This window comes from Pogona vitticeps, chromosome 3 (genome assembly GCF_051106095.1).
Source record: "Pogona vitticeps strain Pit_001003342236 chromosome 3, PviZW2.1, whole genome shotgun sequence".
In the NCBI taxonomy this organism is placed as follows: Eukaryota; Metazoa; Chordata; class Lepidosauria; order Squamata; family Agamidae; genus Pogona; species Pogona vitticeps.
Window position 1 is genome coordinate 238,656,487 of NC_135785.1, and position 27,777 is coordinate 238,684,263.

Consider the following 27,777-nt stretch of genomic DNA (forward strand, 5'->3'; position numbering starts at 1 on the left):
AATAGAAGCATACTACCTCTCATCCATGCATGAATGCCTGGCATGTGTGTAAGGAATAATGAGGAGGGCTACAGCTCTGAATGAGATCAGACTTGCAAGAGGGGTTAAAAATAATAGTTTCACAACAGGAGGTCTACTGTATAGACAGGATAAAGAAAAGCTAAGGTGCCAGAGCATCAAACTGCTCAGCACTTGCTTTGTCTCTGACTTCCCAAAAAAAAGGAAAACAGTTCTGAACCTGCTGAAAACAACATTAATGATCCAATGAAGGGGCTGTGATCCAAAATAGGTAAAGATTGTTCCTGGAACACCTAGCTCCTTGAAATGGATTCAGATTTCTAAGGCCAGATGAACTGCATCCAAATGTACTAAGAGCACTTGCAGCTGTAATCTTAGAGTCTTTGTGTAATCTTTGAACAGTCTTGGAGAACAGGTAAGGTCCCTGAAAATTAAAGGCAAGCAAATATCCCATCTTCAAAAAGGGAAAGAAAGGATCTGGGCAACTACAGAGTTTTTTATTAGTTAAAAAAATAACTTAAATATTTATTTACTTAAATAAAATAACCATGGTGCAGTGGTTAAACTGCAGTACTGCAGTCAAGACTCTGGTCAAGGCCTGAGTTTGATCCTGACGGGCTCAGGAAGGTTGACTCAGCCTTTCATCCTTCCAAAATCGGAATACTGTATTGAGTACCCATTTGTACCTAGTGCAGGGGCAATGTGTACCCTGCATAATTAAACTGTAAACTGTCCAGAGATGCTTTAAGCAATATGGGGTGGTATACAGGCAGCATACTTTGCTTTTGCTTGGATTTTTTATTTAAAATATTTTACCCCACCTTTCTCCTTAAAAAAGGACCCAAGGTAGCTTACAGTAAAAAAAAAGAGGCTAGTTTTTAAAAGCTAAAAGCAGTAAGTTATACAAATATTTTCACAGGATTAAAATAAACATATTAAAAAGTTCAATTAAAATATTACTAAAACAGATTTCAACACAATAAAAATTAACCATTTAATTTTAAAAGCCCTCTTAGACAGCTAGTCAGTAAGGGAAAACTTGGAGAGAAAGGCCTTTGCCAGCTTGCAGAAAGACAGCAAAGATGGGGCCAGCCTGGCCTCTCATGAAAGGTAATTTCAGCGTCTGAAAGGAGCAATAAAAAAGGCCTTCTCAAGTGCCCACACCCAATGCAATCATGAGGGTGGTGAAACTGAGAGAAAGGCCTCCCTAATGATCTTATGACTTGGGCTGGATCATACAGGGAGGTGTTTTCATAGGCCAGCTTGACTGATACCAGAAATATTCTAAAACAAATTATTAAGCACTTGGTCTGAGAGCACTGAGAAAATCTGGTGATTACTGAATATTAGCAGAGGTTTCTCAAATCACACCAGACAAATCTTACTTATCTCTTTCTTTGAAAGTAAGGATGTAGATCTGGTGTATCTTGATTTTAGCAAGGTTTTTGATGACGTCCCTGTGAGATCTTTGATGCCAGGCTGGTTAACATGGGGGCTAGAGGTTCTGTTGTTAGGTGGATTTTCCGAGGGACCATGCCCACAGGGTTCTCATCAACAGTTTCCTCTTTATCCTGGAAAACAGTGACAAGTGGGGTTCTAAAAGATTCTTTTCTGGCCTGGTACAGTTCAACTTGGATGAAAAAGTATGGGAGTCTCTCATCAAGTGTGTAGATGACAAACAGATTGAGAAAAACAGTAAGGTCATACTTCACAAGACAGAATCAAGATTTAGGATGACTTTATCAAATTGGAGAACTGAGCCAAAATAAATCAGACGGACAAATATAAGATGGGTGACAACTAGCTTGGCAGTAGGATCTGAAAAGAACGTGAAAATGATCTAGTGGTCTTGAGAGACCACATGTTAAACATAAGTCAACAGTGTGGCGTGGCAGCAAAACAAGCCAACACAATACTAGGCTGCACCAACAGAAGAGTAGAAAAAATATTACTACTTCATTTTGCTTTAGTGAGACCTCCCCTGGAAAACTATGTCTAGCTTTGGGCACCATAAATCTGAAAAGCTATTGAGAAGTTGCAACATGTCCAGAAAGGAGTGAGAAAGAGGGCAAAGGGCCTAGAAACCAAGCTGTATGAGGAATGACGGAAGGAGCCAGATATGTTTAGCTTGGAGAAGAGAAGACTGAGAAATGATATGATAACTATCTTCAAATATTTGGCGGGTTGTCATACAGAGGATAGAGCAAGCTTTTTTTTCCTGCAGCTACAGCAGACAGAACCCAAACCAGTGGATTCAAGTTAGAAGAATAGAGATTCCCACTGGCATCCAGAGTGGTGCAGTGGATAGAGTGATGGACTACTAGGACTATGGAGGGCAGGGTTCAAATCCCCACTTGGTCATGGAAACTTAAAGGGGGAGTGGAGCTAGTAAAAACACTCTTTAAATATCTCTCTGTAGCCCTATTAGGGTCACTATAAGTTAATTTCAACTTAACTGCACATAACTAACTAGATTTCCACTAAAGATGAGGGACAACTTCCTGACATTATGAGTGCTTTAGCAATGAGATGTACCTTGGAAAGCTGTGACTTCTTCATTAGGCTTTTTTAAAATAGAGCCTGGGTGGCCATCTCTCAGAGATTCTTCAGCTCAAGATTTCCTACATTATCAAGTGATTGGAATCAATGACTTCAGGCATCATTTTTAGCTCTCAATTCAGTGGTATATAAAAAGAATTCTTCATTTGTTCCATAACTTCCACAAAGTTAACATACGAATTTTTTTCTCCCCATTGAAGAGAATGGAGCAACATATTAGAACTCTGAGTTCTTGCTATCCTAAAGCTGCAATCCTATGATCATTTTATCTGTGAATGAGATTAGGTGAACATAGTGATATTTACTGCTGTATATACACACAAATAATAGTACTACAGTATATGACTTTTTTCCCTATAAGGAAATGGTGGAAAGGAAATCCCCAGCTTTTATTTTAAATATCTCACCAGAAATAACAGATGGGAGCTTTGCCAGCAATATGATTACCCTGAAGGTGACAAGTATGAAGCCAATAAGGTTTCTCAGGCCAGAGTGCTGAAGGCAGGGATGCTCCTACAGTTGGGTTTTTTTTTGGGGGGGGGCCTCCACTACTTTTGCTCTTCCCACTTGAAGATCGTAAGGAAGCAGAAAAGTTGTGGCACCAAAATGCTGCAGCCAGAGAGCCTGTGTTATCAGCTGGCATAATCATGCCTGTGATGTCAGGAGTGGCTATATCCCATGCCATCACCTGGCCTACAAAGGATTGGAGAAGAGGGGTCCAACCCAGCAGAAACCATGTCCCCGCCCTGGAGTGGTGATAAAGTCCTAGATTAGAGCAGGGCAAACACAGATTCTAATCCTCAACTCAGATACAAGATCACCCGACAGCCTGGGACAAGTGATTTACAGTGGTGCCCCGCATAACGAGCGCCTCAGTTAACGACGAATCTGCATAGCGATGTGTTTTTTGTGATCATAAAAGCGATCGCATTGTGATGTTTTAAATGGCGAAAAATCGCTTTGCGATGATCGGTAAGCGTTTCGCTTACCGATTTTCGCATTGCGATGTTTTTAAAACAGCTGATTAGCGGTTCCAAAATGGCCGCCGGGTAAATAAAATGGCCGCCCGCTGTGTTTTCGCGCCCTTTCCTCACTTACCGGGCAGCAAAAATGGCAGCCGTGTGGAGGATTTCTGCATAGCGGTGAGTTTTTTCCCCATAGGAACGCATTAAATGTGTTTTAATGCATTCCTATGGGCTTTTAATTTCCACATAGCAACGAATCCGGATAGCGACGATTTTTTTGGAATGGATTATCGTCGCTGTGCGGGGCACCACTGTATCTTTCATTCTAACTACTTCACAAGGTCATAGGGATAAAATGACAGCAAACACACAAACCACATCCATCATTTTGGACTTTGTGAAGCAGAGTGGAGCAGGAAGCCTGATATATATGTTGCAAATAAAATAAATGAAGAAATACAATTACACACTCAGTTGATTATAAGCATATTTACAGTCTCTCGCACATACCTGATTCTAAGCATATTTACTTAGATGCCCCATTTACTACTATGAAACGACACAATGAGCTTGGCTTTGTAATTACTGTAAATGGATCTATCACAATAGCTTTGCATAAAGTGATGCTGCATGGCAGCCAGTTTTTTTTGCAAAATAGTCCTGATGTTCCTAATGGATGTGCATGTTCTAAATGGCTGATTCATCTCCAGTCTGAGAAACAGCACCTGGAAAAGAATAACTGAGAATTTCTAGCTCTGTTTAAATTTAAATTGAAACTACAGCCTACATTAGGTATAAGGCACTGGCCACTCTTTAGATATTTACCCCAGTTGAATGAATACTTCTTTGTTTCACATGCTCTGTGTGCCTACTCGAAATAAAGCAAAATACTATCAAGAAATTATAAATCTCCAGTGCTCTCTCATTCATGACTCCATAAAGGAAGTCACAACTAGAGATGGAGGTATTCGTATTCATATACTCCTGCACAGGTGGCAATAGCAAAGCCCCCCCCCCACCAGGGCCAGACCGTCCACTCACAATTCCACCGCTGCTGCCAGCTCCACGATCCTTCCTATCACTCTAGAACCTGGGATTGGCGAGCCACCCTTTGACCTGGCAGGGAGGTTTGTCGTCCCGCCTTCTGCTAGGAGTGGACAGCCGATCGCGAGCTCTGGAGTGATAGGAAGGATCGCGGAGCCGGCAGCAGCGGTGGAATTGTGAGTGGACATTCTGGCCGCAGGGGCTGGACCCTCGTTATCACCACCTGTGTGGGGGTATTCATATACGAATACTGTACACCCATCTCTTGTCACAACCTTGAGTTTACAAGAGTTAAGCAAGGTTGTTGACAACAGACATTTTGAAGTTTGCTCACTGAAACAGTCACCATAGGTTGGAGATGACTTGATGGTATACTGTATAACAAAAATTCTAATTCCAAGGAAATTAAACCTTCTAGCATTGTCCCCGGGACATCTTGACCAGTAGTTTTTTGAGAGGCATCTTCTATAGACCTTAATGAAAAGAGACTACCGTCCCTTGATGCTTTGCAATTCACATGGAGCTTAAAAAGCTCCACCATACTTAATGTCTGCTGCTGATCCAGAGAAAGCCTTGGCAAAGAACAGGTGTGTATGCTGAAACTCCTCTCAGAAGTTAGATTTTTTTTCTTTTTTTTTTTTTTTGCCCAAAGCTACCAGAATTCTAGCTGGAGAAATCTCTGCTGAATTCTGGTAGCAGCTGTAGAAAAAAAAAGAAATGCAAAAAATCTGATTACCTATACGTAGATCAGTGGTCCCCAACCTTGGGCCTCCAGATGTTCTTGGACTACAACTCCCAGAAGCCTTCACCACCACCTTTGCTGGCCAGGATTTCTAGGAGTTGAAGTCCAAGAACATCTGAAGGCCCAAGGTTGGAGACCACTGCTATAGATAATACAATTTGTAGTATGAGAAGGGGCTTCCTCTTGCCATGCTGGATATATGGAACCTCACTAGGCTTTGATGCAGTAACTTCACCCCACCTCTACCCAGGCTTTCCACCTGAACATACACAATTTCACATGCATGTTATGATTGCCAGGAGCAAGTGCCTCGTACAGTTGTACCTGCACTGATTCCTGCCACAGAAAGTGGGGCTGAAGTAAATTGGGCGGGGGGGGGACTGAAATTGTAGAAGACCAGCCTACTTCTCCCATCCTCAGCCACTCAGTGCCGATGCCCCTCACCATCAGGCCAACATGGGGAGTAGCAAGCAAGAGCAGAATGGGAAAAGAGGTGGTGGGCCTTTGCTTGAATACCTTCTCCTTGTTTATGCAGAGCAAGACCATGCTCTTAAGTAAATGTGTTCAGGATGCAATCTTTAATCTAAAATAAAGTTCCTGCTCATCGTTATAATGAATGATATATTTAGAAATGCAAAAGTACAGCAGGTACTCAACATATACTGTATATGAATATGCCTGTTAAGTGCTCCTACACAAGAAAGTGGAAGAAGCTAGAGAAGTTGCAACTAGAGATGGGGACAAACCTCCAAACTGATGAATGATGAACCACACATTTATTAAGGTTTTACCAATGAACCATGAATCATTTCGTCCATGCTTTTTTAAAAGACAACCCGTCTGTCCAAAATAAATAAATAAATAAATAAATAAAGCCAAGCCCCCCCACCCCCTTACTACTGCCACCATCACCTCTCCACCTTGTCCTGCTGCCTCCTCCTCTGCTGCCATCTCTTCTGCCACTGCTACTGTCTTCACAGATGGCAGTGGCAGCTTCCGTTTCGGTAGCCTAGCCTGCTCTCTCTGCCTATGGGCCCAATGATCAGCTATTTGGGTGCATAGGCAGAGAGAGCAGGCTAGGCTGCTGGAATGGTAGTTTTTCTTTCGGCAGCCTAGCCTTCCCTCTCTGCCTATGCTCCCAAGGAACAGCTGTTCCTCGGGGACACAGGCAGAGAGAGAAGCTGCTGTTCTGGAGCAACGAATGTATGAATAACAAATAGGTAAATATTCATCTCTTCATATATGTTGAGGTCTCAGGAATTGAGGAATATGAAGTGATGAATATTTGACAAATCAGTGGTATCCTACGAATATTGCAATTCATTTTTTTTATTTGTCCCCATGTCTAGTTGCAACTGTTTCAGATCTTTCTGTTTCCTCATCCTAGACTGAGCAGAGGCAGCCAAAAGGGAGGCTTTTCTCTGCATCTGTAGCAGACTTTAGGCAAATCAAGTCAGTAGATTTGACTGCTGCTGCACCACTACCAATTATAAATTCGTACCACTTTTAATACACAGACCGGTAATGCAACCCCAAATAGCTGTTATTACAGGGATAAAACTTCTACAGCACTTAACAGTATCTCATACCAGGAAGATAATGATCAAGCAGGCAAGTTATGAATATATGTATGCTACATTATTGATAATAAAGTGTCCTTTTCTGCAGTTATCATACCCCAAGCATTTTTTCGGGAAAATGTCACAATACAGCACACATATATTGCAGAGCATGCCCCTACAGATTCATATCAGAACAGTTCTGCAAAAGTGTAGAAGCATTTGATCACCGTGTGCACCAGGAGGTACTTGCCTATCCAAGGTGAAAATGCTATGAAGAAAACAGAATTTAATTGAGATGAGAAAGAAACACGTCTACCATTGGTTCAATGGGGTTTATTTCTGAGCAAGCATGCATTAATGGAAATTTAGTATAATAAATTTAATGTTAAAAAATCTGTTTAGATTTTACAATGAAACACCAGAGTATCGTACATTTGCTTTAGTTGACATTTTAGAAGCAGACTGCAGTATGGCAGCTAATCACAAATGAAATGTTCTCTCTGAAGCTATTGCAAGTTCTTATAGTGCTCAGCTGCCTCTTTATTGCTAGATCTGCCTGCAACAGAAAGGTGACCAGATGACAAAGTAGAAAAGGTTCCAGTGTCATCATCATCATTATCATCATCATAGAACTGCAAGGCTGCAATGGATCACTGAGTCCAGCCCCTGTCAAGGGGGCACAGTGGGGAACTGAACTCCCAACCTCTGGCCCCACAGCCAGATGCTTCAACCAATAAGCAACCCAACAGTTCTTTAACAGTTGTGTGGAGGAGCAAAGCAAAAGCAAAACATGCTGCTTATATACCACCCCATAGCACTTCAAGCACTCTCTGGGCGGTTTACAAGTTAATTATGCAGGCTACATATTGCCCCCCCCCCCCCAGCGAGCTGGGTACTCATTTTACTTGGAAGGATAGAAGGCTGAGTCAACCTTGAGCCGGCTACCTGGGCTTGAACCCCGGGTCGTGAGCACAGTTTTGGCTGCAGTACAGCAGTTTAACCACTGCGCCACAAGGCTCATAGGAGGAAACTTCAGCAGGTGTAGCTTCTGTTAAAGTCTGCACTTGCTAAAATTTCTTTTTCTATTATAGGTACAATAACTCTGTTCTCTTTTTCATCTGGTTTATCAGCTGTGCCACACATGGTCCTTGTATCTGTCCCATCTATCCAATGTCTACTGCTGTGTGTTAAATTCTTAACAGATGACGATACAAGTTGCAGCAGTTGCTCTATGGATCTAATGAGAAGGTTTACATAACACTTCGAGCTGTGGATTGAGACCATAAACATGACCACACAGAATAGGCAACTGTATATGTAGAAATGATGCTCTGGGGTACACTGGTAGAGGAGATTGAGAACAGGATCTAAACAAGTGCATATCACATATGACCGCTATGTTTGTATGGGAATGCATGCATATTTCTCTCTTGTGGAAAGAATTAGTAGCTAAAACAGTCCTGTCCTTATTAATTGCTAATATTGCTCCTTAAGCTCAAACACAAATCTGATTCACTCTCCATTCTCAGTATTGACACTGACATTTACAAATCTATTCTGTTTTTCTCTTCATATATATTTCGGGATACCCTGCCCAAGAACAATCCACTACTAGCCAAACTGTAATGGAAGGGACTATAGATTTATATCTTGGCACAGATGTTAGGTGCCTCAACTGCTCTTGATGTTGCTCATTATGGAGGAGAAATTATGTGGTGCACTTATCTAAGTGTTATAACTGTATTTTTGTAAACCAGTTTTTGTGTTAGATGTATATGTGACTATATTATAGGTATTGTATATTGCTCCTTAGAAGATTGGAAAAGATCAGTCTACATCCCAATCCCAAAGAAAGGCAGTGCCAAAGAATGCTCTAACTACTGTACAATTGCACTCATTTCACACGCTAGCAAGGTTATGCTCAAAATGCTACAAGGCAGGCTTCAGCAGTATGTGGACCAAGAACTCCCAGAAGTACAAGTTGGATTTCGAAGGGGCAGAAGAACTAGAGACCAAATTGCTAATATGCATGGGATTATGGAGAAAGCCAGAGAGTTCCAGAAAAACTTCTGCTTCATTGAGTACTTTGACTGTGTGGACTGCAGCAAACTATGGCAAGTTCTTAAAAAAATGGGAGTGCCTGACCACCTTATCTACCTCCTGAGAAATCTATACGTGGGACAGGAAGCAACAGTTAGAACTGGATATGGAACAACTGATTGGTTCAAAATTGGGAAAGGAGTATGACAAGGCTGTATATTGTCCCCTGGTTTATTTAACTTATATGCAGAATACATCATGCAAAAGCCTGGACTGGATGAATCTCAAACTGGAATTAAGATTGCCGGAAGAAATAACAACCTCCGATATGCAGATGGTACTGCTCTGATGCCCTTGTACCCAGCTTTCCAAGGTCACTTATTCCTGTGGCAACACAGGCAAAGGACCTTAACAATTTTGGCATTATTTTTATGGAATGTTCTCCCCCCAGGGGAGAAGTCAACACTAACATCTCCGCAACACCAACAAGATATTGTGTTTACACAGGACTTCTAGTCCAGTTTTGAAGGCACTTTTTTCTTCTCCTGCCTTGTTGGGTTTCAGTGATATCTGTATTTTCACATTCACCATTACAGTATTTATGTCAATAACTGTAAGACGACCTGGAAATTGTCCAACAATTTCAAGTTTCTTAATACAACATTTTAATTTTTTGAAATTAACTCTACCCAAGTGTACCAGGCCAAGATATTTTAGACCACCAGAATCATGTTCTCCTGTTGAATCCAAGCAGAATTAGACCTATAATGTAGGCATTCTGTGGCACAGTTACTTATATAGTCATAAACAATGGCACCATGAAAAGGTTTATTTTTAAGTCAAACACATCAACAGCAAAACCTCCAATCTCTTCCAGGTCTCATTAGAGCACAGTCAGTGCAATTTATTGGAATAAAAAGATCCCATACCATTTTGCCCCTAATTGTCAGTGGGCTGGCACATCTAGAGGAGACACGAAAGTCTAACCAAAATGCTAATCCCAGTGCTAACCCTATACACATTAAAAACCTTTACTGGTGGCCAATTCATTGAACACCAGTTTTTTATGCTGACAGTTGAGAGTTAAAATTTTACAGAAAATATATATTATTAAAAATCAGTTTACTTTTTTAATGAAAATGCAGAGTTACTAGGCTATTTTACTATTTTATTTATTTATTTATTTATTTATTTATTTAAAAATTATTTACCCCACCTTTCTCCTTGAAATGGACCAAAGACGACTTACAACAGTGAAAAACAGTATTTAAAGTTAAAAACAGTAAGAAATTCTGGTTAACATCATTAAAAGACAATATTTAAAGCTAAGAAGAAAGATTAAAGAAGAATCTTACATCATTAAAAGGCAATATTAAAGCTAAAAACATTACACCTACAATTTTTTAAAATAAAACAGTACCACTCTGAGAACTGGAAAACACAAGTAGTACTGATACATCATCATCATTATTATGCTATTATTTTACAACAACTACTGTACTACTATTACTAGTAGCAGCAGCAGTGTTACCTGCAGTTCTAAGATTATTATTACATGAGATTTTTTTAAAAAGATCATTTTTGCCCCTAGAATTAAAAAAATGTAATTCTACCAATGTTGCAAAAACGCATGAAAATATGTATCACTCTTTCTGGGAAAATCTCCTTAAGTCAATAACGTAACGTTGGCACTGGGTTTTATTTCCAACTTTGCTGATAAATGTCAGTCAATTTAGCTATTCATTTATTTTCAAACTGTATTTTTCTTTACTTTTCTCATCAGAATATTCGCGACAGTGCTCTCCATTTTTTCCACAGCTTCCAACTGGGATATACTAAATATAAGCACTTGCACAACACTACAGCCCAGCTAAGCATTAATCACACAGCCTGGTCACTCAAGAATTCTGGCATTGCCACTTGAAATGCTAATCAGCAGTGTCACCTGAATTAACCAACAGGATGGATATACTTCTTACCCCTGGGAACAGTGAAAAGAAAATCAAATTTTGTCACAGTCCAGAAGCCAAATATAGGAACTTGCTACAGCTGCAAGAAGAACTGACATATGATGTTTTTACGAGTGGCTTGTTTTTATGCTTAAATTCAGGCACCATAGTTAAGTTGTCCCATTCTAGTTTGCTTTTATTTTTAAGAAACATGAAACTATGCTGCCCCTAAGTGGCACTAGCAGTGAAATGCTGCCGAATGGAGATAAAACAACCTACAGTATTCTTGTCTAGGCCACAAACCATCAGTATCCATAACTAGTGGGAGGATGCACTGAAACATACAGTACAGTATTTGGCTTTCTTTCTCTGCATATGGGAAAGCAACACATAGCAATTATGAAGAGATTTCTGCTTTTGTCCACTAAATTACCAGAGTCATCTTGAAATGTCATCATTTAAGAAAACAGAAATCAAAACACTAGTGTTTGACTTAATGGGAGACTACATTGACAAATAATATAGGAAATGCTTTGGGGTTGGGACTATATGACATACAAGTTAGCAGAACCCAGCCTGGATCTCCCTCCATTGCCATCCGTGGTCCAGAGCTTAAGAGACCTTTGACTGCTCAGGAAATCTTTACAAGTTGACTCCATGTGTATGTAATGATGGCAGAAAAAAGTTACCTTCCACGTAGCTCTATCTTGTCATAACTGCCTCAAAATTTCTGCCATTGTTGCTCTAGTCACTGTACCATTAATTTCACCACCTACCAAATTCCTGAGAAAAGCAGCTGGCTATTTTGACTCTACTCTGTGGAGTGGTTGCGTCCACCACTCTGGCCATTTTCCCATTCCAGACATCAATCAGGAATTCAGCAGAATAATCTACCAAGGTGACAGGAACCCCTCCAAAAGCCATCAAGGAACTATCCAGACCCATAAGCTTTCTGGATGGGCCAACAGAATCTTTACTTTGCTCCAGGCAGCCCACTTTCAAACACAAACATTTGAACTCAGCAGCTAGTGAGTGGGACAGGACACCTGAGTGAGGAGGACAGAATCACAACAGAGCACTGCAACTCTACCTCCTTGCAGCCGAAGTTTCACCTGCTGTTGCACAGAGAACCCAGGTGAGAGAGGCTGACCTCCCCCTCCAGCTTCATCTACCAGATCTTAGTAGTACAAGCTAGGCTGAAACATTTGTCCCAGATCAGATCCTGAATGGCTGTTGTTTTTCAATTCGTTGACCTGACACTGGCGCAACAGCATTATCAACCCAGAGGAATTGTCCCCAGAGCTATCCAAGGTATCTGAATTGGGAGACAAGTCAGAATGGATACAGTTATGCAAAACTACTATTACTCAGCATTACAGTATGTAAGAGTACTCGTTAAACCGGAAGTAAGGCTATAAACATCAAAATCTATGGATTACATCACCTGGCCTGGCTTGCAACTTTAGGTAGACTATTTCTAGCTCTACATTTATAATTTTGGAAACTAAACTGAAGTACACACCCCAATGAATATTTTAAACAATGTATTACCTCACCATTCTATCTTATGTTATTGTATTTCAATGTACTAATAATTAGTATTTGATCACTGTGCTGCCTCACTATTTTATTACAAATCTAATGTCCCAATCCACACCTCAATTAAACTGACACATTTTATGTAGATTTAGAAGACTTCAGTGGAACGGAATAAACTTAACCAGTTCGGGTTAGGTGAAATGTTGACAAGGCTGTAACAATCCTCAAAAAAGGTTAACATCCTTTCCCAGCAGTGATTGGATGAACTGAGACAACGTTTCCACACTATATCAAAATAAACCCTTGAATTACAAGATGGAGAAAGTAGCCAATTTCAAAACTAGGCATGAGGATAAATCCTGCTCCTAATTAGGAAATTAATCACTAATATACATGAAAACTCAGTGTTATGAGTTAGCACACTTCTGAATGTATGAAAGATACAAGAGGACTGACACCTTCACATATTAACATGCATGTCAAGCTTCCTTTGATTGTTTGTGTAACCAGTGTCGCGAACAAGATGCTGGCCTTGATAAAACTACTTTTTTTGGATTACAGCTCCTGAAATTTTTCAGCCAGTATGGCCAGTTCCAAAAGAAGTGCCTTTCCCAAGCTCTGGACTAGAATGGACCCTAATTTAATTCAACAGGGCTTCTCTCTTGTTCATTTGTCTAGGCAATAAATGGACTCCAATCAGTCTTTTGAAAGAGCCCTCCTTTTCTTTCCTAGCCTCAAAACCTGAGTCTTAAAGAGATCTCGTTCTCACTAAGGACATTAAGAAATAACACAATATGGTACCCTTTTAGGAGGCAGGTACGAAAAAAATATTTAAATGCTGAAAGTTATGTCAAAAGCTCCTTGGCCACAGAAAGGTAGTCTTCCATTAAAAAAAAAAAAAAACAAAAACACTACTCCCAAACCCTAGACATGAATGTGCCAAAAGTCATTAAAAATGAGGAAAGATTTAAGCATGCAATCCATTCACCCATCTTTTGATGTGGTATATTTGCAAAAGGATTATATTTATTGTTTTCATAGCCACACAGGTTATAATTGTACAGTGGACCCTTGACTTACAGACGGCTTGACTTACAGACTTTTTGAGCTACAGACTTCTCTGGCCGCAAAATTTAGGTTTGACTTGCAGACTGAGATTTGACTTACAGACCAGAAAAAAACCAAAATGGAACAAAAACGGCCTGTTACGGGATTAATCGGTTTTCAATGCACTGTAGGTCGATGGAGACTTGACTTACAGACTTTTTGACTTGAGAACCGCCTTCCAATACGGATTAAGTTCTCAAATCAAGACCCCACTGTATCTCAGAGCCAGGACTGTAACTAGAGTGGGACAACTACAGTGGACCCTCTACTTACAGAATTAATCCATATTTGAATGGTGGCTGCAGGTCGAAAAGTCTGTAGGTCGAGTCTCCATTGACCTACAATGCATTGAAAACCAATTAATGCCGTAACCGACCATTTTTGTTCCATTTTGTTTTTGTTTTTGTTTTCTGGTCTGTAGGTTGGTTCTCTGGCTGCAAGTCGAACCTAAATTTTGTGGCCAGAGAAGTCTGTAACTCAAAAAGTCTGTAAGTCGGGCCGTCTGTAAGTCGAGGGTCCACTGTAGGGCTTTGCCTCAGGTACCTAATTTAGGGAGTGTGTCACTTCCCCAGACTTCCACAATTGGCCTGGCAAGTCTGATCTACCACCATAGGACAAGATGGTCATAGAGCAGTTCTCTGGGTCAGTTTTCAGCAGGTTGTATAGCCAGTATACCAGACCACTAGGGAAGAGCAGAGGACCTGGTCCGGACACCAGGCCCCGCTGAGACAGTAGAGAACAGGTCTACCTGAGCCTAAATAGACCAGACCACCAAGCTGGATATGATAGAAAGTCAGTTTATTAACATATACAGTATGATATGCTAAACAATTGATAACACTTTGGATTTGTTAGGAGGAGAGATGCTGGCAAGATGTTCAATGCTGTAAACACCTCTTGGTTTCTGCTTTTTTTTCCTGCTGTCATGAATGATAAAATGTTGATTTGGGGGCACATTTTGCACTGCTTGCCCAGCTGACAACATTACCAGTTATGACTCTCTTAGACTCATCATTAATTGTGTTGCCTGCACTACTGCGTAGCAACAGCTATTCTACTACTATGTTTCCCCGGGAAAATAAAGGTATTAATTTTTGCTCCAAAAACACATTAGGGCTTATTTTCAGGGAATGTTTTATTTTTATTTTTCATGTACAGCTATCTACATTTAGTCAAATACAGTTATGTCATCTTCTTCTGGTTGCTGCACAATGGTGGAGGGCAGGGTTTCACTTAATTGGGGTTTATTTGGGGGGTAGAAGAGTCGGACACAACTAAACGACTAAACAACAACAAAAGGGCTTATAGTACGAGCATCCTGAAAAATCATACTACATCTTATTTTCAGGTTAGGTCTTATTTTCGGGAAAACAGGGTATATCTGTTGAAACATGCCCCCTGGTATGCTAAATTACATATTTAAATACGTTACTCACAGTATTTAATTAGTCTCACAAATTTTAAATGGAGAAATGTTTTCACAGCTTTACAATGGCAGTATATGAATTCTGCAGTGATTAAGGATGATACCAATGAATTTCTTTGAAGGAGAGTGTCCATGTGGAACTTACACAGTTGAAGATCTAACTCATTACTTACTTGTTTACCACATTTATAAGGACGTAAGAGTAACTCTGTTCAGAGAGTTAAATCTTGAATTTAATAGATCTGATGTGTATCTGACAAACTTTTACTGAGGGATAGTGCATCATATATTTTGAAAAGGTAGCCTATTTTGCTTTTAGAGTAACAGTTTTAAGGAAGAAGTTTTTACAGCTGATTATTTTATATTATTTGAATATCTTTTGTTATGGCTACAGATGTACAAATAAACATTTACTTACTTTTAGAATATGAGAAAGATAGTTCTGCAAGGGTAGTGCAGTATACACAGTATGCACAGGAGGGAACAGGACCTTTGATAGAAAAGTACTTGTGCATCTGTTTACACAAGCAAGAGATCATCTCCTGGACTTTGGTTAACAAGTTATCGAAACATTTTGGGAAGAGTAGAAGCCTTAAATTATTTTTTCAATCTCTCATAGATACGGCTTCTTTTTTTACCAAAGCTTTTTTTCTAATTTTTAAAGTACATCTCCTTAGTGCTTGCATGTTGATGCAGAGACAATGGAAATACCCATTTTCAAACTGCTTATCCTGCAGCTCTGTGCCACCTACACACAACTGAAGCTACTAACAGAGAAGACAGACAGACACAGTTTGGAAACTGAGATAGTCATCACACACCAGTATGCAGGGATGGAGGGGAATCTATCAGTGTCAGGGTCAGAAGTTGAAAAGGTGCATTTTGGGGCCACAACTTCCTGGAGGTCCCACAAAGCAGCACCATTCGCTTTCCTGGCACAGGGATCCTGGTAATAGTAATCCAAAAAGATAACAGTGTGATGTCACTGGAAAAAAAAGACCAATGCTATTTTAGGATGCATTAACAGAAGTATAGTCTCCAAAAGCAATGAAGTTCTGGACACCATACTTTAAGTAGGATGCCAACAAACTGGAACAAATTCAGAGATGGGTGTGAAGGATGATCAGGGGGCCGAAAACCAAGCCCTATGAGGAAAGATTGAAATATTTGGGTCTATTTAGCCTTGAGAAAAGATGTCTGAGGGGAGATATGGTAGCACTTTTCAAATATTTGAAAGACTGTCATACAGAGGAGGGGCGGGATCTGTTAGTCTGAATATCAGGAAAAACTTCTTAATTGTCAGAGCAGTAAGACAGTGGAACCAATTACCTCAGGAGATGGTGAGTGCTCCAACACAGGAGGCATTCGAGAGAAAATTGGACAACCATCTGTCAGATCTACTTTGATTTGGATTCCTGCATTGAGCAAGGGGCTGGACTTGATGGGCTTATATGCTCCTTCCAATTAAATTAATTATCAAATGTTTCTATGATCTTCTAGTAAGGGTGCACATCTTCTATACACACAGAGAGAAACAGAGAGAGAGCTTCCTGGACATTCTACGCAGTTACTTGGGCTGTTCCGGGTCTTCAGAGGAGTTTATAAATGGAATTAAGCAAATCAAACAAACAAACAAAAAGCCTACTTTGTTGCCTGTCTGATATCCCGACTCTCAAAGCCCATAAACCTTGAAGGATTTAAGCGCGACCTGCACATTAATCTCTAATATGCCTCAAAGGCTAAGCAAAAGAGTCAAAAACAAACCTGTATTGTAGGTTGTGTGAGAGGTTGGCTCGAGAACATAGACAATGAAAGACATGACAATGAAAAGCAAGAACCAACGCTGTGCAGATATAGAGAGCAGTATAACGAAAGGAGGGTAGACAGAGAAACAGATAAGGGTAATAAAATGTATTTATGCTATCCCAGGCCATCAGCTCTCAACAGAAGAAGAGCTGATTCAAGTAGTGTATTAAGAAGTGCTGGAGAAACACAGCACACCCAAGTCATATGACCTGGAGTACCTGCCAAAAAGGGTTGAGAGCTATGCCTCGCCCATACATTTATCTTGGAATTAAAAAGAGTCTGTGTTTCAAGGAACATACATAGAAGATGAGGTTTTCTTATACATGAGCAATTTAAGCCAGAAATGTCATACTACTAGAAAATTAAGTTCATCATCACGCTTTTAGCACTCCTCCCGCTCTTAATTCCACATTCTCCAAAGATCACACCAACCAACATTTATTTAGATAAGCATGAAAAAAGACATTATGTTCATGTTACTTAGAATAAATGGGTACGTAATTGGATTAATCAATTAAGTAACCAAATCAATTTAGTTTCAGCTTTATACCAGTAATACATTTCATCAATTAACAGAAAGATAGCTACACACAGAGAGAATATGGATTTTAGAACTTTCTAATTAGAAATCCAGGTGTGTGCTTTCTTATTCTCTGTCCACAATATATTCCACAAGTTAAACTGACATAAACTGCTTTTGTCTGAAGTCCTGTTCTAATTTAAATCAATCATAATAATTTACTATGTCATTGTTGACTGAAATCTACTGTAATTCTGGTTAAGATATGCAATTCGCTTGAAACTTACACAAAATCATGTACTGCAAACATTTTCTGGCTCCAGTACAAAGCAGGAATTTAAAGTATGCATTTCAGAAGTACTTCTGTTAAGTTGTGGATAAATAGAAGGTACCAGTTTGATACAAGGAAGAATTTATATATACTCCCTATGCCAGACATCAAATGATATACTGCTATAATTAAAATTACAGTCTCTTTCTCAGCCACAAAAATCCCTGTACACTGAATGCTCTTTGAAACGCTTTGAATTCCAAACAAATAAAAAAGAAAGCTGAAATTCTATTTCTCAAACAAATATCCATATTTTCAAAATAATGGAAGGAATTCCGTTCATGCTATTAATATAGTACACTCTTGCTATATTACAGAACTCCTGCCATGCAGTACATCATTACTTCTACGTATCTTTAACTCAATCCATTTTTTTTCAAAGATAAAGAAAAATGTCAAGAATGGGTGGCAGTAATTAGCACAGACCTCCTACCTGGAAAGAGGGATGGTCTTTTCTTGGGGCGTCTTGGATGAATAGGTTCTAAATTTCTGATATTCTTTTGACACTTTCCTTTAATGTCATCTCCTAGGAGAAGTCCGGATGGTAGACTACCCCGTCTTGATTTACAGTCATTCTGGTATGAATTCAGTTTACATTCAGTCCTAGAATGCAGATTATTGTCATCAATTGCCATTATGGCAAGGTGACCCAAAATGTAAAAAGTGGAAAAAACTAAAAAAGATGAGCTTCAAATCATTCAAGTAAGTTTTACTGGTGGAAAACAGTCGCCATCCATTTCTGATGTTCTCATGCGCAGCCCAGCACTTGTTCGGTAAGTTTAGCAAAGGGATAGGCGTGGGCAAAAGCAGGTGTAGAATTACTGCAAACTCCCTCCTTTCAGAAGCCAAAGAGCCCAAGGGAGGAGGTATAACAAAATCATTAGCTAACAAAGGCTTGGGCATGACTGGAAAGTTTACCTTAACTCATTAACTTCCATTCCATAGAGTAAAAGTAAAATTCCTGTTTCTCCACCAGTAGTTCTCATTTCAGTTCACCAGTGATCCACTGACAGCTGCTACAAGGTTAGGTTACTTCAATCTGAACTACATCGCAGTTTCTATGTGTGCCAGACTTTCCTGCACACCCTTGGATCTGTGTTTTGTTCTCATATCCTCTTGCATGTATGATACCAGCTGTAAAAATTAAGGTTAGAGTAACCTGATTATTTCGCTACCAAATAACTATGACTGGCTAACTTCCACTCACTAGATGCAGATCTTGGAAGAAATTAAAGATGTGTAGTTACTTCCAATTAATTCCTTCTTGCAACAACTACGCTGTAGCAAAATCATATTTTCATTATTTTTAAATACATAAGGGTCAATGTTGTAGTGTGTGTACCCACTGGATAGTGGTCTGAAGTATTCTGTTGTTTGTTTTTTAAAGTAACTAAAATAGCTGTACTAATTACTTTTGAAAAATAAGATGAGTTTTCTTAAAGTGTAACAATGGCAATAACAAAATGTTCGATGTGCTTTGAAACTGGAACAAATTACTTTTTAAAAAGCAACATTTCACATTCTGGTTTAAAGTTGTAAGATATTTATATAGTACCTATTCAACGCAATTATAGGGAAAGATAACATGAGAGTGTGAAGTGCCTAATGAATGAAACCATATACAGTATGAACCTTATTTTTTTGTGATCTGCCTGTGACATCAGGTTTTTAATATCTTAACATGTAAGCTATTTTTAATTCTATATATAGTGCTGTACATAACTAAGATCCCATACTTCCTTATAAAAACTTGCTTGCTTTGCTAACACCTTAAACTTTCATGTAAATGTAACATAGGTACAGTATGCTTCAAAACACAAGGTAGTCAAGAAATTAACATAATATTCACACCAGGAAGAAGACATAATTATCCAAATAGTGTTGGACTTCAAATGCCATCAGTTCTAGCCAACATAGCCAGTGATGAAGCACGATGCCAAAGAAAGCCACACTGTGCATGCACAGAAATATTACATTAACACACAATGTATTGTACAGTTTCTCCATTGCTTTAGTCCTCTCTTCTGCAATCTTCCTGCTTAATCAACAAATTCTGTAGATTCCCTTAGGCAAGTTCCTGTGTCAGTTAACTGAAGCACAGATGGTAAAGTTCCAACAAGCTTTATTTACACAGCTAAAACCTGTATGGCAACTGCTACATAGCTTTGTAACCCTGTCTGTGCCTGAGCAACTCCCTTGCCCTCTCAGACTACATTTCCCAATATGCAGGGCTTTCACTTCCTATCATCTCAGACTGCGTGTCCCACAATGCAGGACTTTCCAGTCCTGTTTACAGCAACATTGAGAATCCAATCGTAGCAGTTTTAAGTGCTGCAGGCCTGCCTGCCACAGCAGGAGCTTTTCACAACTCCTGAAGTTTGCAAATTATCTTGTTTTTTGACTGATCACTGGGAGGTAAATACAGATTTTGTTTCTACATACGGCTGATTGGTATGAAGGTCTCCCTGAATCATGTCTCTAGAACACTAATGAATTTCAGCTTCCCATGAAATGCGTTCTTTAATGTACAATTTGAGTCACGGAGAATATCTTGCACATCAAACTCAAATCACACTTTTCCACCTCACAGATTTATTTTTAGGTGCCAGTTTTTCGTTCCCTGCCTGGAGATGCCAGGGATCGAAACAAAGAACCCTCCACTTGCAAAGCATGGGCCCTCACCACAAAGCTGTGGTTCTTAATACTAACAACTGAGACAGGAAACTAAAGTGCAGAGACACAGATATCCTAATATCCATTATCAAAAGAACAAAGTTAAGTTAAATTGAACTAAAATAAAGAGGAATAAGACCACAACCGATCTGCCTCCCACCACCAAACCAAGCTAGTTCTACCAAATGCTTCTGGAGTACCTGAAATTGAAGGCACGAGGCTAAAGCCATAGCAAGAAATGTGCAAAATCTTTCCTTCCAAAAACAGGAATGCTCACATATTGAAAGGTGCAGAGTGTGAAAGCTATTAACTATAGGGTTTGACAGGCACTGACTTCATGCCAGGTGATGTAATAGTTAAAGCTTGCAGGATCTTTTTTTATCTAGTACTAACTACATCTAGACATGCAGATCAAGGAGGAAAAAAGAGCAAATTAATAATTTGTGTGGCATTAGAATCTCAGTACTGCAGAGGCTCATATGGATCATCAAGTCCAGCCTTTGTCAAAAGGGCACAGTGGGGAATCGAACTCCCAACCAAACCATGAAGCTAAATTAGAAGGCTACTTCCTTTAAATTCAGGGACAAACAGTTACTCAGGCCTTGGGCTGTACTGTTTTTAAACAATGATTTGGTATTTGGTATAACTGGAAATAGCAGAGACTAGAGTTTTACAGTATATTTTATGTGCTTAAATAATGTTATAAGCAGTGCTAGTGTTATGTTTTCCACATTAGCAGATATTATTCTGCATCCACTATATTGCCACAATATTGGTGAAAAGAATGGAATGTAAGTTTCCAAAACAGCAGTTGTAACACCTAGTTTCCCCGGCACATGAGTTTGCTGTGATGGATCTGGTAGCAGAAAAGCATACGACCTTCTGTCTGTCATTATGTGCTGTCAAGTCACCTCTGATTTATGGCAACCCTATGAATGAGAGATCTCCAAAATGTTCTGTCCTCAACAGCCTTAACTCTTGTAAAATTAAGTTTGTGGTCTCCTTTAGGGAATCAGTCCATCTTAGTCTTCCTCTTTTCCTGCTACCCTCAACGTTTCCAACCATTATTGTTTTTTCCAGAGAATCCTGTCTTCTCATGATGTGACCAAAGTAGGACAGCCTCAGTTTCAACATTTTTATCTCCAGAGATAGTTCAGGCTTAATTTGATCTCCAACTCATTTGTCTGTCTTTCCAGCAGTCTAGGATGTCCTCCAGCACCACATTTCAAACTAATCAATTTTTTTCCTGTCAGCTTTCTTTACTGTCCAGCTTTCATTCCCATACATGGTGATCAGGAATGAAAGAATGTCAATGCTCTTGATCTTGGTCTCCGATGACACATCCTCATACTTAATAATTTCTAATTCCTTCATTGCTGCCCTTCCACATCTCACTCTTCTGATTTCTTGGCTGTAGTCCCCATTGGGGTTAATGATGGAACCAAGGTAAACAAAATCTTTCACTACTCTAATTTATTCATTGTTAAGATTAAAGTTGTGTAGTTCTCTTGTAGTCATGATTTATGTCTTCTCAATGTTCAACTGTAGTCCTGCTTTGGCACTTCCTTCCTTCACTTTAACTAAAAGTTCTTTCAAATAGTTGCTACTTTCTTCCAGAAAGATTATATTATTTGCATATCTTAAATTATAGCTATTTCTTCCACCAATTTTCACTCCTCCTTCATTGGAATCTAGTCCACTTTTCCATATAGTATGTTCTACTATGGATTGAACAGATATGATGATAAAATGTTCACAATATAGGTTATGAATTAGGATAATCAAGTGCTGAGCCTCACCCATTTCTTTCAGAACAACCCATAGTTCCTTATGATCCATGCAAAGGCTTTGCTAAAGTCACCTTATCTATGTCCTGAGAAATCTATATGTGGAACAGGAAGCAACAGTTAGAACTGGATATGGAAAAACTGATTGGTTCAAAATTGGGAAAGGAGTATGACAAGGCTGTATATTGTCTCCCTGCTTATTTAACTTATATGCAGAATACATCATGCAAAAGGCAGGACTGGATGAATCCCAAACCGGAATTAAGATTGCTGGAAGAAATATCAACAACCTCAGATATGCAGATGATACTGCTCTGATGGCAGAAAGTGAGGAGGAATTAAGGAACCTCTTAATGAGGGTGAAAGAGGAGAGAGCAAAAAATGGTCTGAAAATCAACATCAAAAAAACTAACATCATGGCCACTGGTCCCATCACCTCCTGGCAAATAGAAGGGGAAGATATGGAGGCAGTGACAGACTTTACTTTCTTGGGCTCCATGATCACTGCAGATGGTGACAGCAGCCACAAAATTAAAAGACACCTGCTTCTTGGGAGGAAAGCAATGACAAACCTAGACAGCATCTTAAAAAGCAGAAACATCACCTTGCCGACATAGTCAAAGCTATGGTTTTTCCAGTTGCGATGTATGGAAGTGAGAGCTGGACCATAAAGAAGGCTGACCGCCGAAGAATTTATGCTTTTGAATTGTAGTGCTGGAGGAGACTCTTGAGAGTCCCCTGGACTGCAAAGAGAACAAACCTATTCATTTTGAAGAAAATCAACCCTGAGTGCTCACTAGAAGGACAGATTCTGAAGCTGAGGCTCCAACACTTTGGCCAGCTCATGAGAAGAGAAGACTCCCTGGAAAAGACCCTGATGTTGGAAAGAGTGAAGGCAAGAGGAGAAGGGGACAACAGAGGACGAAATGGTTGGACAGTGTCACCGAAGCTACCAAGATGAATTTGACCCAACTCTGGGAGATAGTGAAAGACAGGAGGGCCTGGCGTGCTCTGGTCCATGGGTCACGAAGAGTCGGACACGACGTAACGACTAAACAACAACAATAAAGCATACACTGATCTTCTCAAATACTTTGGTGAGCAGTAACCAGTGGATATTTGAAATATATTGTCTCTTCCTTTTTGAAATCCAGCTTCTGTAACTACCTTCCGTAACTACTCTTAATTATTCCCATTTAGTCATGGAACTCACTGGAAAATGGCAACAACAGACCACTTATTGAACATCTCACATATCTCAAAAATCCTTTACAAATCATGAAAAGCGAAATCATGACATATAACTGTAACAACATAACGTATATACAGTGATAGAGTTCCTCTAAACAGCAAGGAGGCAGTAAATACAATCTGCAATGTCCAAGGAGTATTGCATTAGGCAGGGCTGTTTCAGTTAGTGATGGCTGAAATGGCAAAGCTTCTTTCCTGGCGGAATGTTCTAATTATCCTCAGGTGTCATGAAGAAATATCTAGATGCTGCTGCTGCTGCTGCTCTTGCTGCTACTACTACTACTAATAATAATACTAATACTAATACTAATGATAATAATGATGATGATGATGATGATGATGATGATGATGATGATGTTATTTCTTAGGAAAGCATTACCAAACAGAGGGGGAAGTGTGTGTTTCATTCAAGGCTTGGACACTGCTAACTGACAATGAGCTTAATGTAATAGTCAACGGTAGAATCAAGACCAAGAGCATGAACTTCAAAGCTGAAATCATTCAAGATGAAGAATATTTGATTTGGCCAAACCAGAAGATATAGCTAGTACATCATTAGATGTTCAGCTCCTCAAAGAGACAAAAGATTTTCCCTCCCTCCAGATTTTGCAGAATGGCATGCTTTTGCTTTATAATTATTTATAATAAGAGCAAATTAAAAGACATCATAAACTGGGTGATGAAATATCCACTAGAGAAAATTAAAACTTAGTCCTATTAAGAGGTTTCATAGACAATACTGTAATATTTTATTACATTATGTTTGATTATTGGCTAACACAAATCAAGATGCCTGGCAGTAATATGTATAACCAACAACAGTAACTGTATGGGTGGCAAAATATTTTACCAGAGGGGAGAAAACCCAGAAAAAGAGAACATGGTAAATGAAATGATAGTTTCATCATAGTTAAATGAGTGATAGTTAAATGAGTAATAGTTATATTGATCAAAATGTCTAGCAGCTGATCTAAAAACTTATTTTTAGAGACTGGTAATAAATTACAGACAAAATAAGATTGATGTACAGTCTGATCATAATTTGAAAACTGGTCACAAATAATGACATTCATAATTGGTTACTTATTCTGATAACAGATGCATTATATGGTTACATTAAAATTTTAACTTGACGAAGGATAACTTCACTAGTTTTTTGTGCAGCAATTATGGCCACTTCCTTTTTTATAGTTGGGGTTTATAGCCTCACTTAATAGTGGTGGCAATGGCCCGTTGCTTTTATATTGGGGTGTGCAGCCTCACTGTGTAGTGTGGAAGGAATGCTATGTGGTTTAAGTCTGAATGATTCTGTACTTCATGTTGGAATGTCGGTCCAGTGCCTATCAAGGCCCATTCTAAGGCCCATTTTGAACCTTTGGCTGCCTCGAAATGGGGGAGGGAGGAACTTTTAACCCCCAAAAAATGCTGCTGGATTGGCAACATGGTATGGCAGCAGCAATCTAGCAACGATTTTTTTTTTTTTTTTTACTATTGAAAGCTTTCTCGTCCTGTCCCAAGGCAGCCAAAGGCTTCCCCACAGCAAAATGGAGCCCTAGGAAGTCTCAGAAGCTGAAACAGAGGGACTGGACATTTTCAAATTAATTATTTCTGGCACACTTATTTGGTTTATACTGATGGAACTGTGCCAACAGGATTTTGTCCACTGTATTGATACATCTTGCCATTTTTTAATTTATTGCACATGTGTTGATTTGACCATCTGGCTGTGACAGAAATACAATGCAAATTCTGGAGCTACACTCAATAGTATGACTACACACAGACAAAAGGCTAAAGTTGCTAGAACACTCCTTGCAAAGTTCCTTGGACCTGTCAGCCCATGTCACATTCTTATTTAGAAAGCCTTCCATTATTTGACTGGCATGTTCCCAAAAAGGGGGGGGGGGGTTACTACAACTGGCAGAAGAGTAAGGTCCCCTTGTCGATATACTGCTCCACAGAAGGAGAGACATATAATTCTTTTATATTAATATGCTTAACAACAGAAGCAGTTGTTAAGCATATTAATCAAGGAAAACTGTGCGTCTAAAACCTATCTATGCATGTAATTAAAGAGGGCAAAAGCTTTCTTAACATAAACCTTGCCTTTCAGGCTTCACTATTATCCAGCAGGTCTAGCTACCAACTCATCACACGACCACAAAGCGAACAGAGTGAGAAGCATTTAGATAAATGTCATATTTTAAACAATGCAAAGAGCAAGTATTATTTGTCATTCCAGTGAGTAACAATATCCTAGAACAATCTCTTAAACACCCGAGGTTGGTTTCTCTATAATTATATAGGGGGTGGGGCACTGATCAACAATGCAAGTAATGAAATAATCAATTTTTGTTGTTGTTTAGTCATTAAGTAGTGTCCTACTCTTCGTGACCCCATGGACCAGAGCATGCCAGGCCCTCCTGTTTTCCACTGCCTCCTGGAGTTAGGTCAAATTCATGTTAGTCGTTTTGATGACACTGTCCAACCATCCTGTCCTCTGTTGTCCCCTTCTCCTCTTGCCTTCCACACTTTCCTAACACCAGCATCTTTTCCACGGAGTCTTCTCTTCTCATGAGATGGCCAAAGTATTGGAGCCTCAGCTTCAGGATCTGTCCTTCCAGTGAGTACTACATACCAATTAATTCATTAAATGCAAGAATCTACTACTATTTTTAAAAGGTTTGCCCAAGCATCATTTACAATTACTAGAAATGTGCAAGTGACCGTGTCTACTCCCATATCAGATTTTAAAAAATTGACTCAAGAAATATATTTCAGAGACCTGGTGTCACCTAAACTGAAATACTAGAACCTAGGAATACAGAATGTTGCATGAGTATCATTGACATCTCAGTTCAAGTAACTGAACAGGTTGTATCGTGATAGGCCATGCTGTTTCTGGCATTCTGAAAGTCGTGGTACAAAAAAGTTACATTTATAACTGGGAGTACTAGAGTAAAGGGAGAAAAAGAAATTGCGGTGGAGTAGAAGAGAGTGTACTGGAGTTGGGGTGGAACTAATGCATTTCCAGCCCTGGTACAATTTAAATGAGTACCAGAATGGATGCAAAAGAAAGAACAGTAGGATGACATTACGCTGAGTGCAAGACTCATGGGTTTTTAATCCTGTAAAAAAGAACAGACAGATTTGCCAGTATAGTACAGTGGTGCCTCGCTTAGCGATTGCCTCATTTAACAATGTATTCGCTTAGCGATGAGGTTTTTGGAGTGATTTTGCACTCCGTTTAGCAATGTTCCCTATGAGGAAATTTTGCATAGCGATGTTCGGGACCTTGCCTTGCTTAGCGATGACAGTTTAGGTCCCCTGTTTCGCTTAGCGATGTTCCATTTTCGCTAATTTAAAAGTGTCTTAAAATGTTCAAAAACTGTTTTAAATGCTTGGAATAGTTAGTGCACTTTGTAAAACCTTTGCAAACTTAATTTGGCTTTGTTCTGACTCTTCGTTAATTTTTGGCGAATTTTTTCTCCCCCATTGGAATGCATTGAACTGTCGGTTTGACAGCTATCAAACCTTCCTTGTATAAAATGACACTTTTCCCTAAAATAATTACAGGAAAAATTGAGGGTCATTTTATACACGGAAGGCAGCAACAGGAGGTGCTGCTGCTGTGCGATCACCCCCTCCAGCGATCGTCTCCTTGTGATTGGGTGGCGGTGGCGGCAGTCAATGGGCAGCCGAGCCGGGCTGCTTCTTTGCCTCAGTCTCCACCTCCTCCTCCTCCTGCTGCTGCCTCCACTACTGGAGACCTTTGACCATCCCTTTTCCCTTCCTTTTGCTAAGCCCTGTGGCTTTGCAAGAGGCAGGGAAAAGCAGCTGTCAAAGTGACCTCCGCTTTTCCCTGCTATTTGTGAAGCTACGGGGCTTAGCAAAAAAGAAGGGAGAAGCAGCGGTCACTTTGACAGCCGCTTTTCCCTGCCTCTTGCAAAAGGAAGGGAAAGGCGGCGGTCAAGGGGAGCCCTTTGATCCCTGCTTTTCCCTTCCTTTTGCTAAGCTCTGTGGCTTAGCAAAAGGAAGGAAAAAGCAGGGATCAAATTTTCTAATTTGAGGTTAGAAAAGGGGGTCGTCTTATACATTGGGTTGTCTTATAAATGGAAAAATATGGTAACAGTCTTTTATTTTGTCTCTTGCTGGTCTGACCCTATTAAAATACAAAAACCACAATCAACAGCAAACAGAACTAGTATTCAATTCCTAATTAACTTTTGACTGAGAAGTAAATTAAGCTACACCTGCATATCTTGCATATCATTACCTAAATGGTAAAGCATTGACGCTACGTTGGAACTTTGGCTAAAAGCAACCAGATATCATTTACAAAATTGAAGGTCTACACTACAGCAAGGAAGTTATCATGGTTCCGCCTTGCCTTAATCCACCTGGCAAACTATCTTGTTTTTGTATTGTAATTGATCAACTAAGTGATAACACAACTTT

The 27,777-nt window shown here is 39.6% G+C and overlaps 1 protein-coding gene across 8 annotated transcripts in view; it reads right to left on the reverse strand.

Moving 5' to 3' along the window:
• Positions 1–27,777, reverse strand: part of FRY (FRY microtubule binding protein) — a 249,737-nt gene that overhangs the window by 188,586 nt on the left and 33,374 nt on the right. For 5 of the 8 annotated variants that reach the window (XR_012085008.2, XM_078389989.1, XM_072993763.2 and 2 more), the window contains exon 1: positions 18,042–21,817. The exons of the other annotated variants lie outside the window; for them this stretch is intronic. Coding sequence is in view for 4 of the 5 variants with exons in the window: in XM_078389989.1 (XP_078246115.1) it covers positions 18,042–18,243 (202 nt within the window). In the remaining variant the exon portion in view is untranslated. Of the gene's footprint in view, positions 1–18,041; positions 21,818–27,777 lie in introns of those variants that run through there. 8 annotated transcript variants of the gene reach the window in all.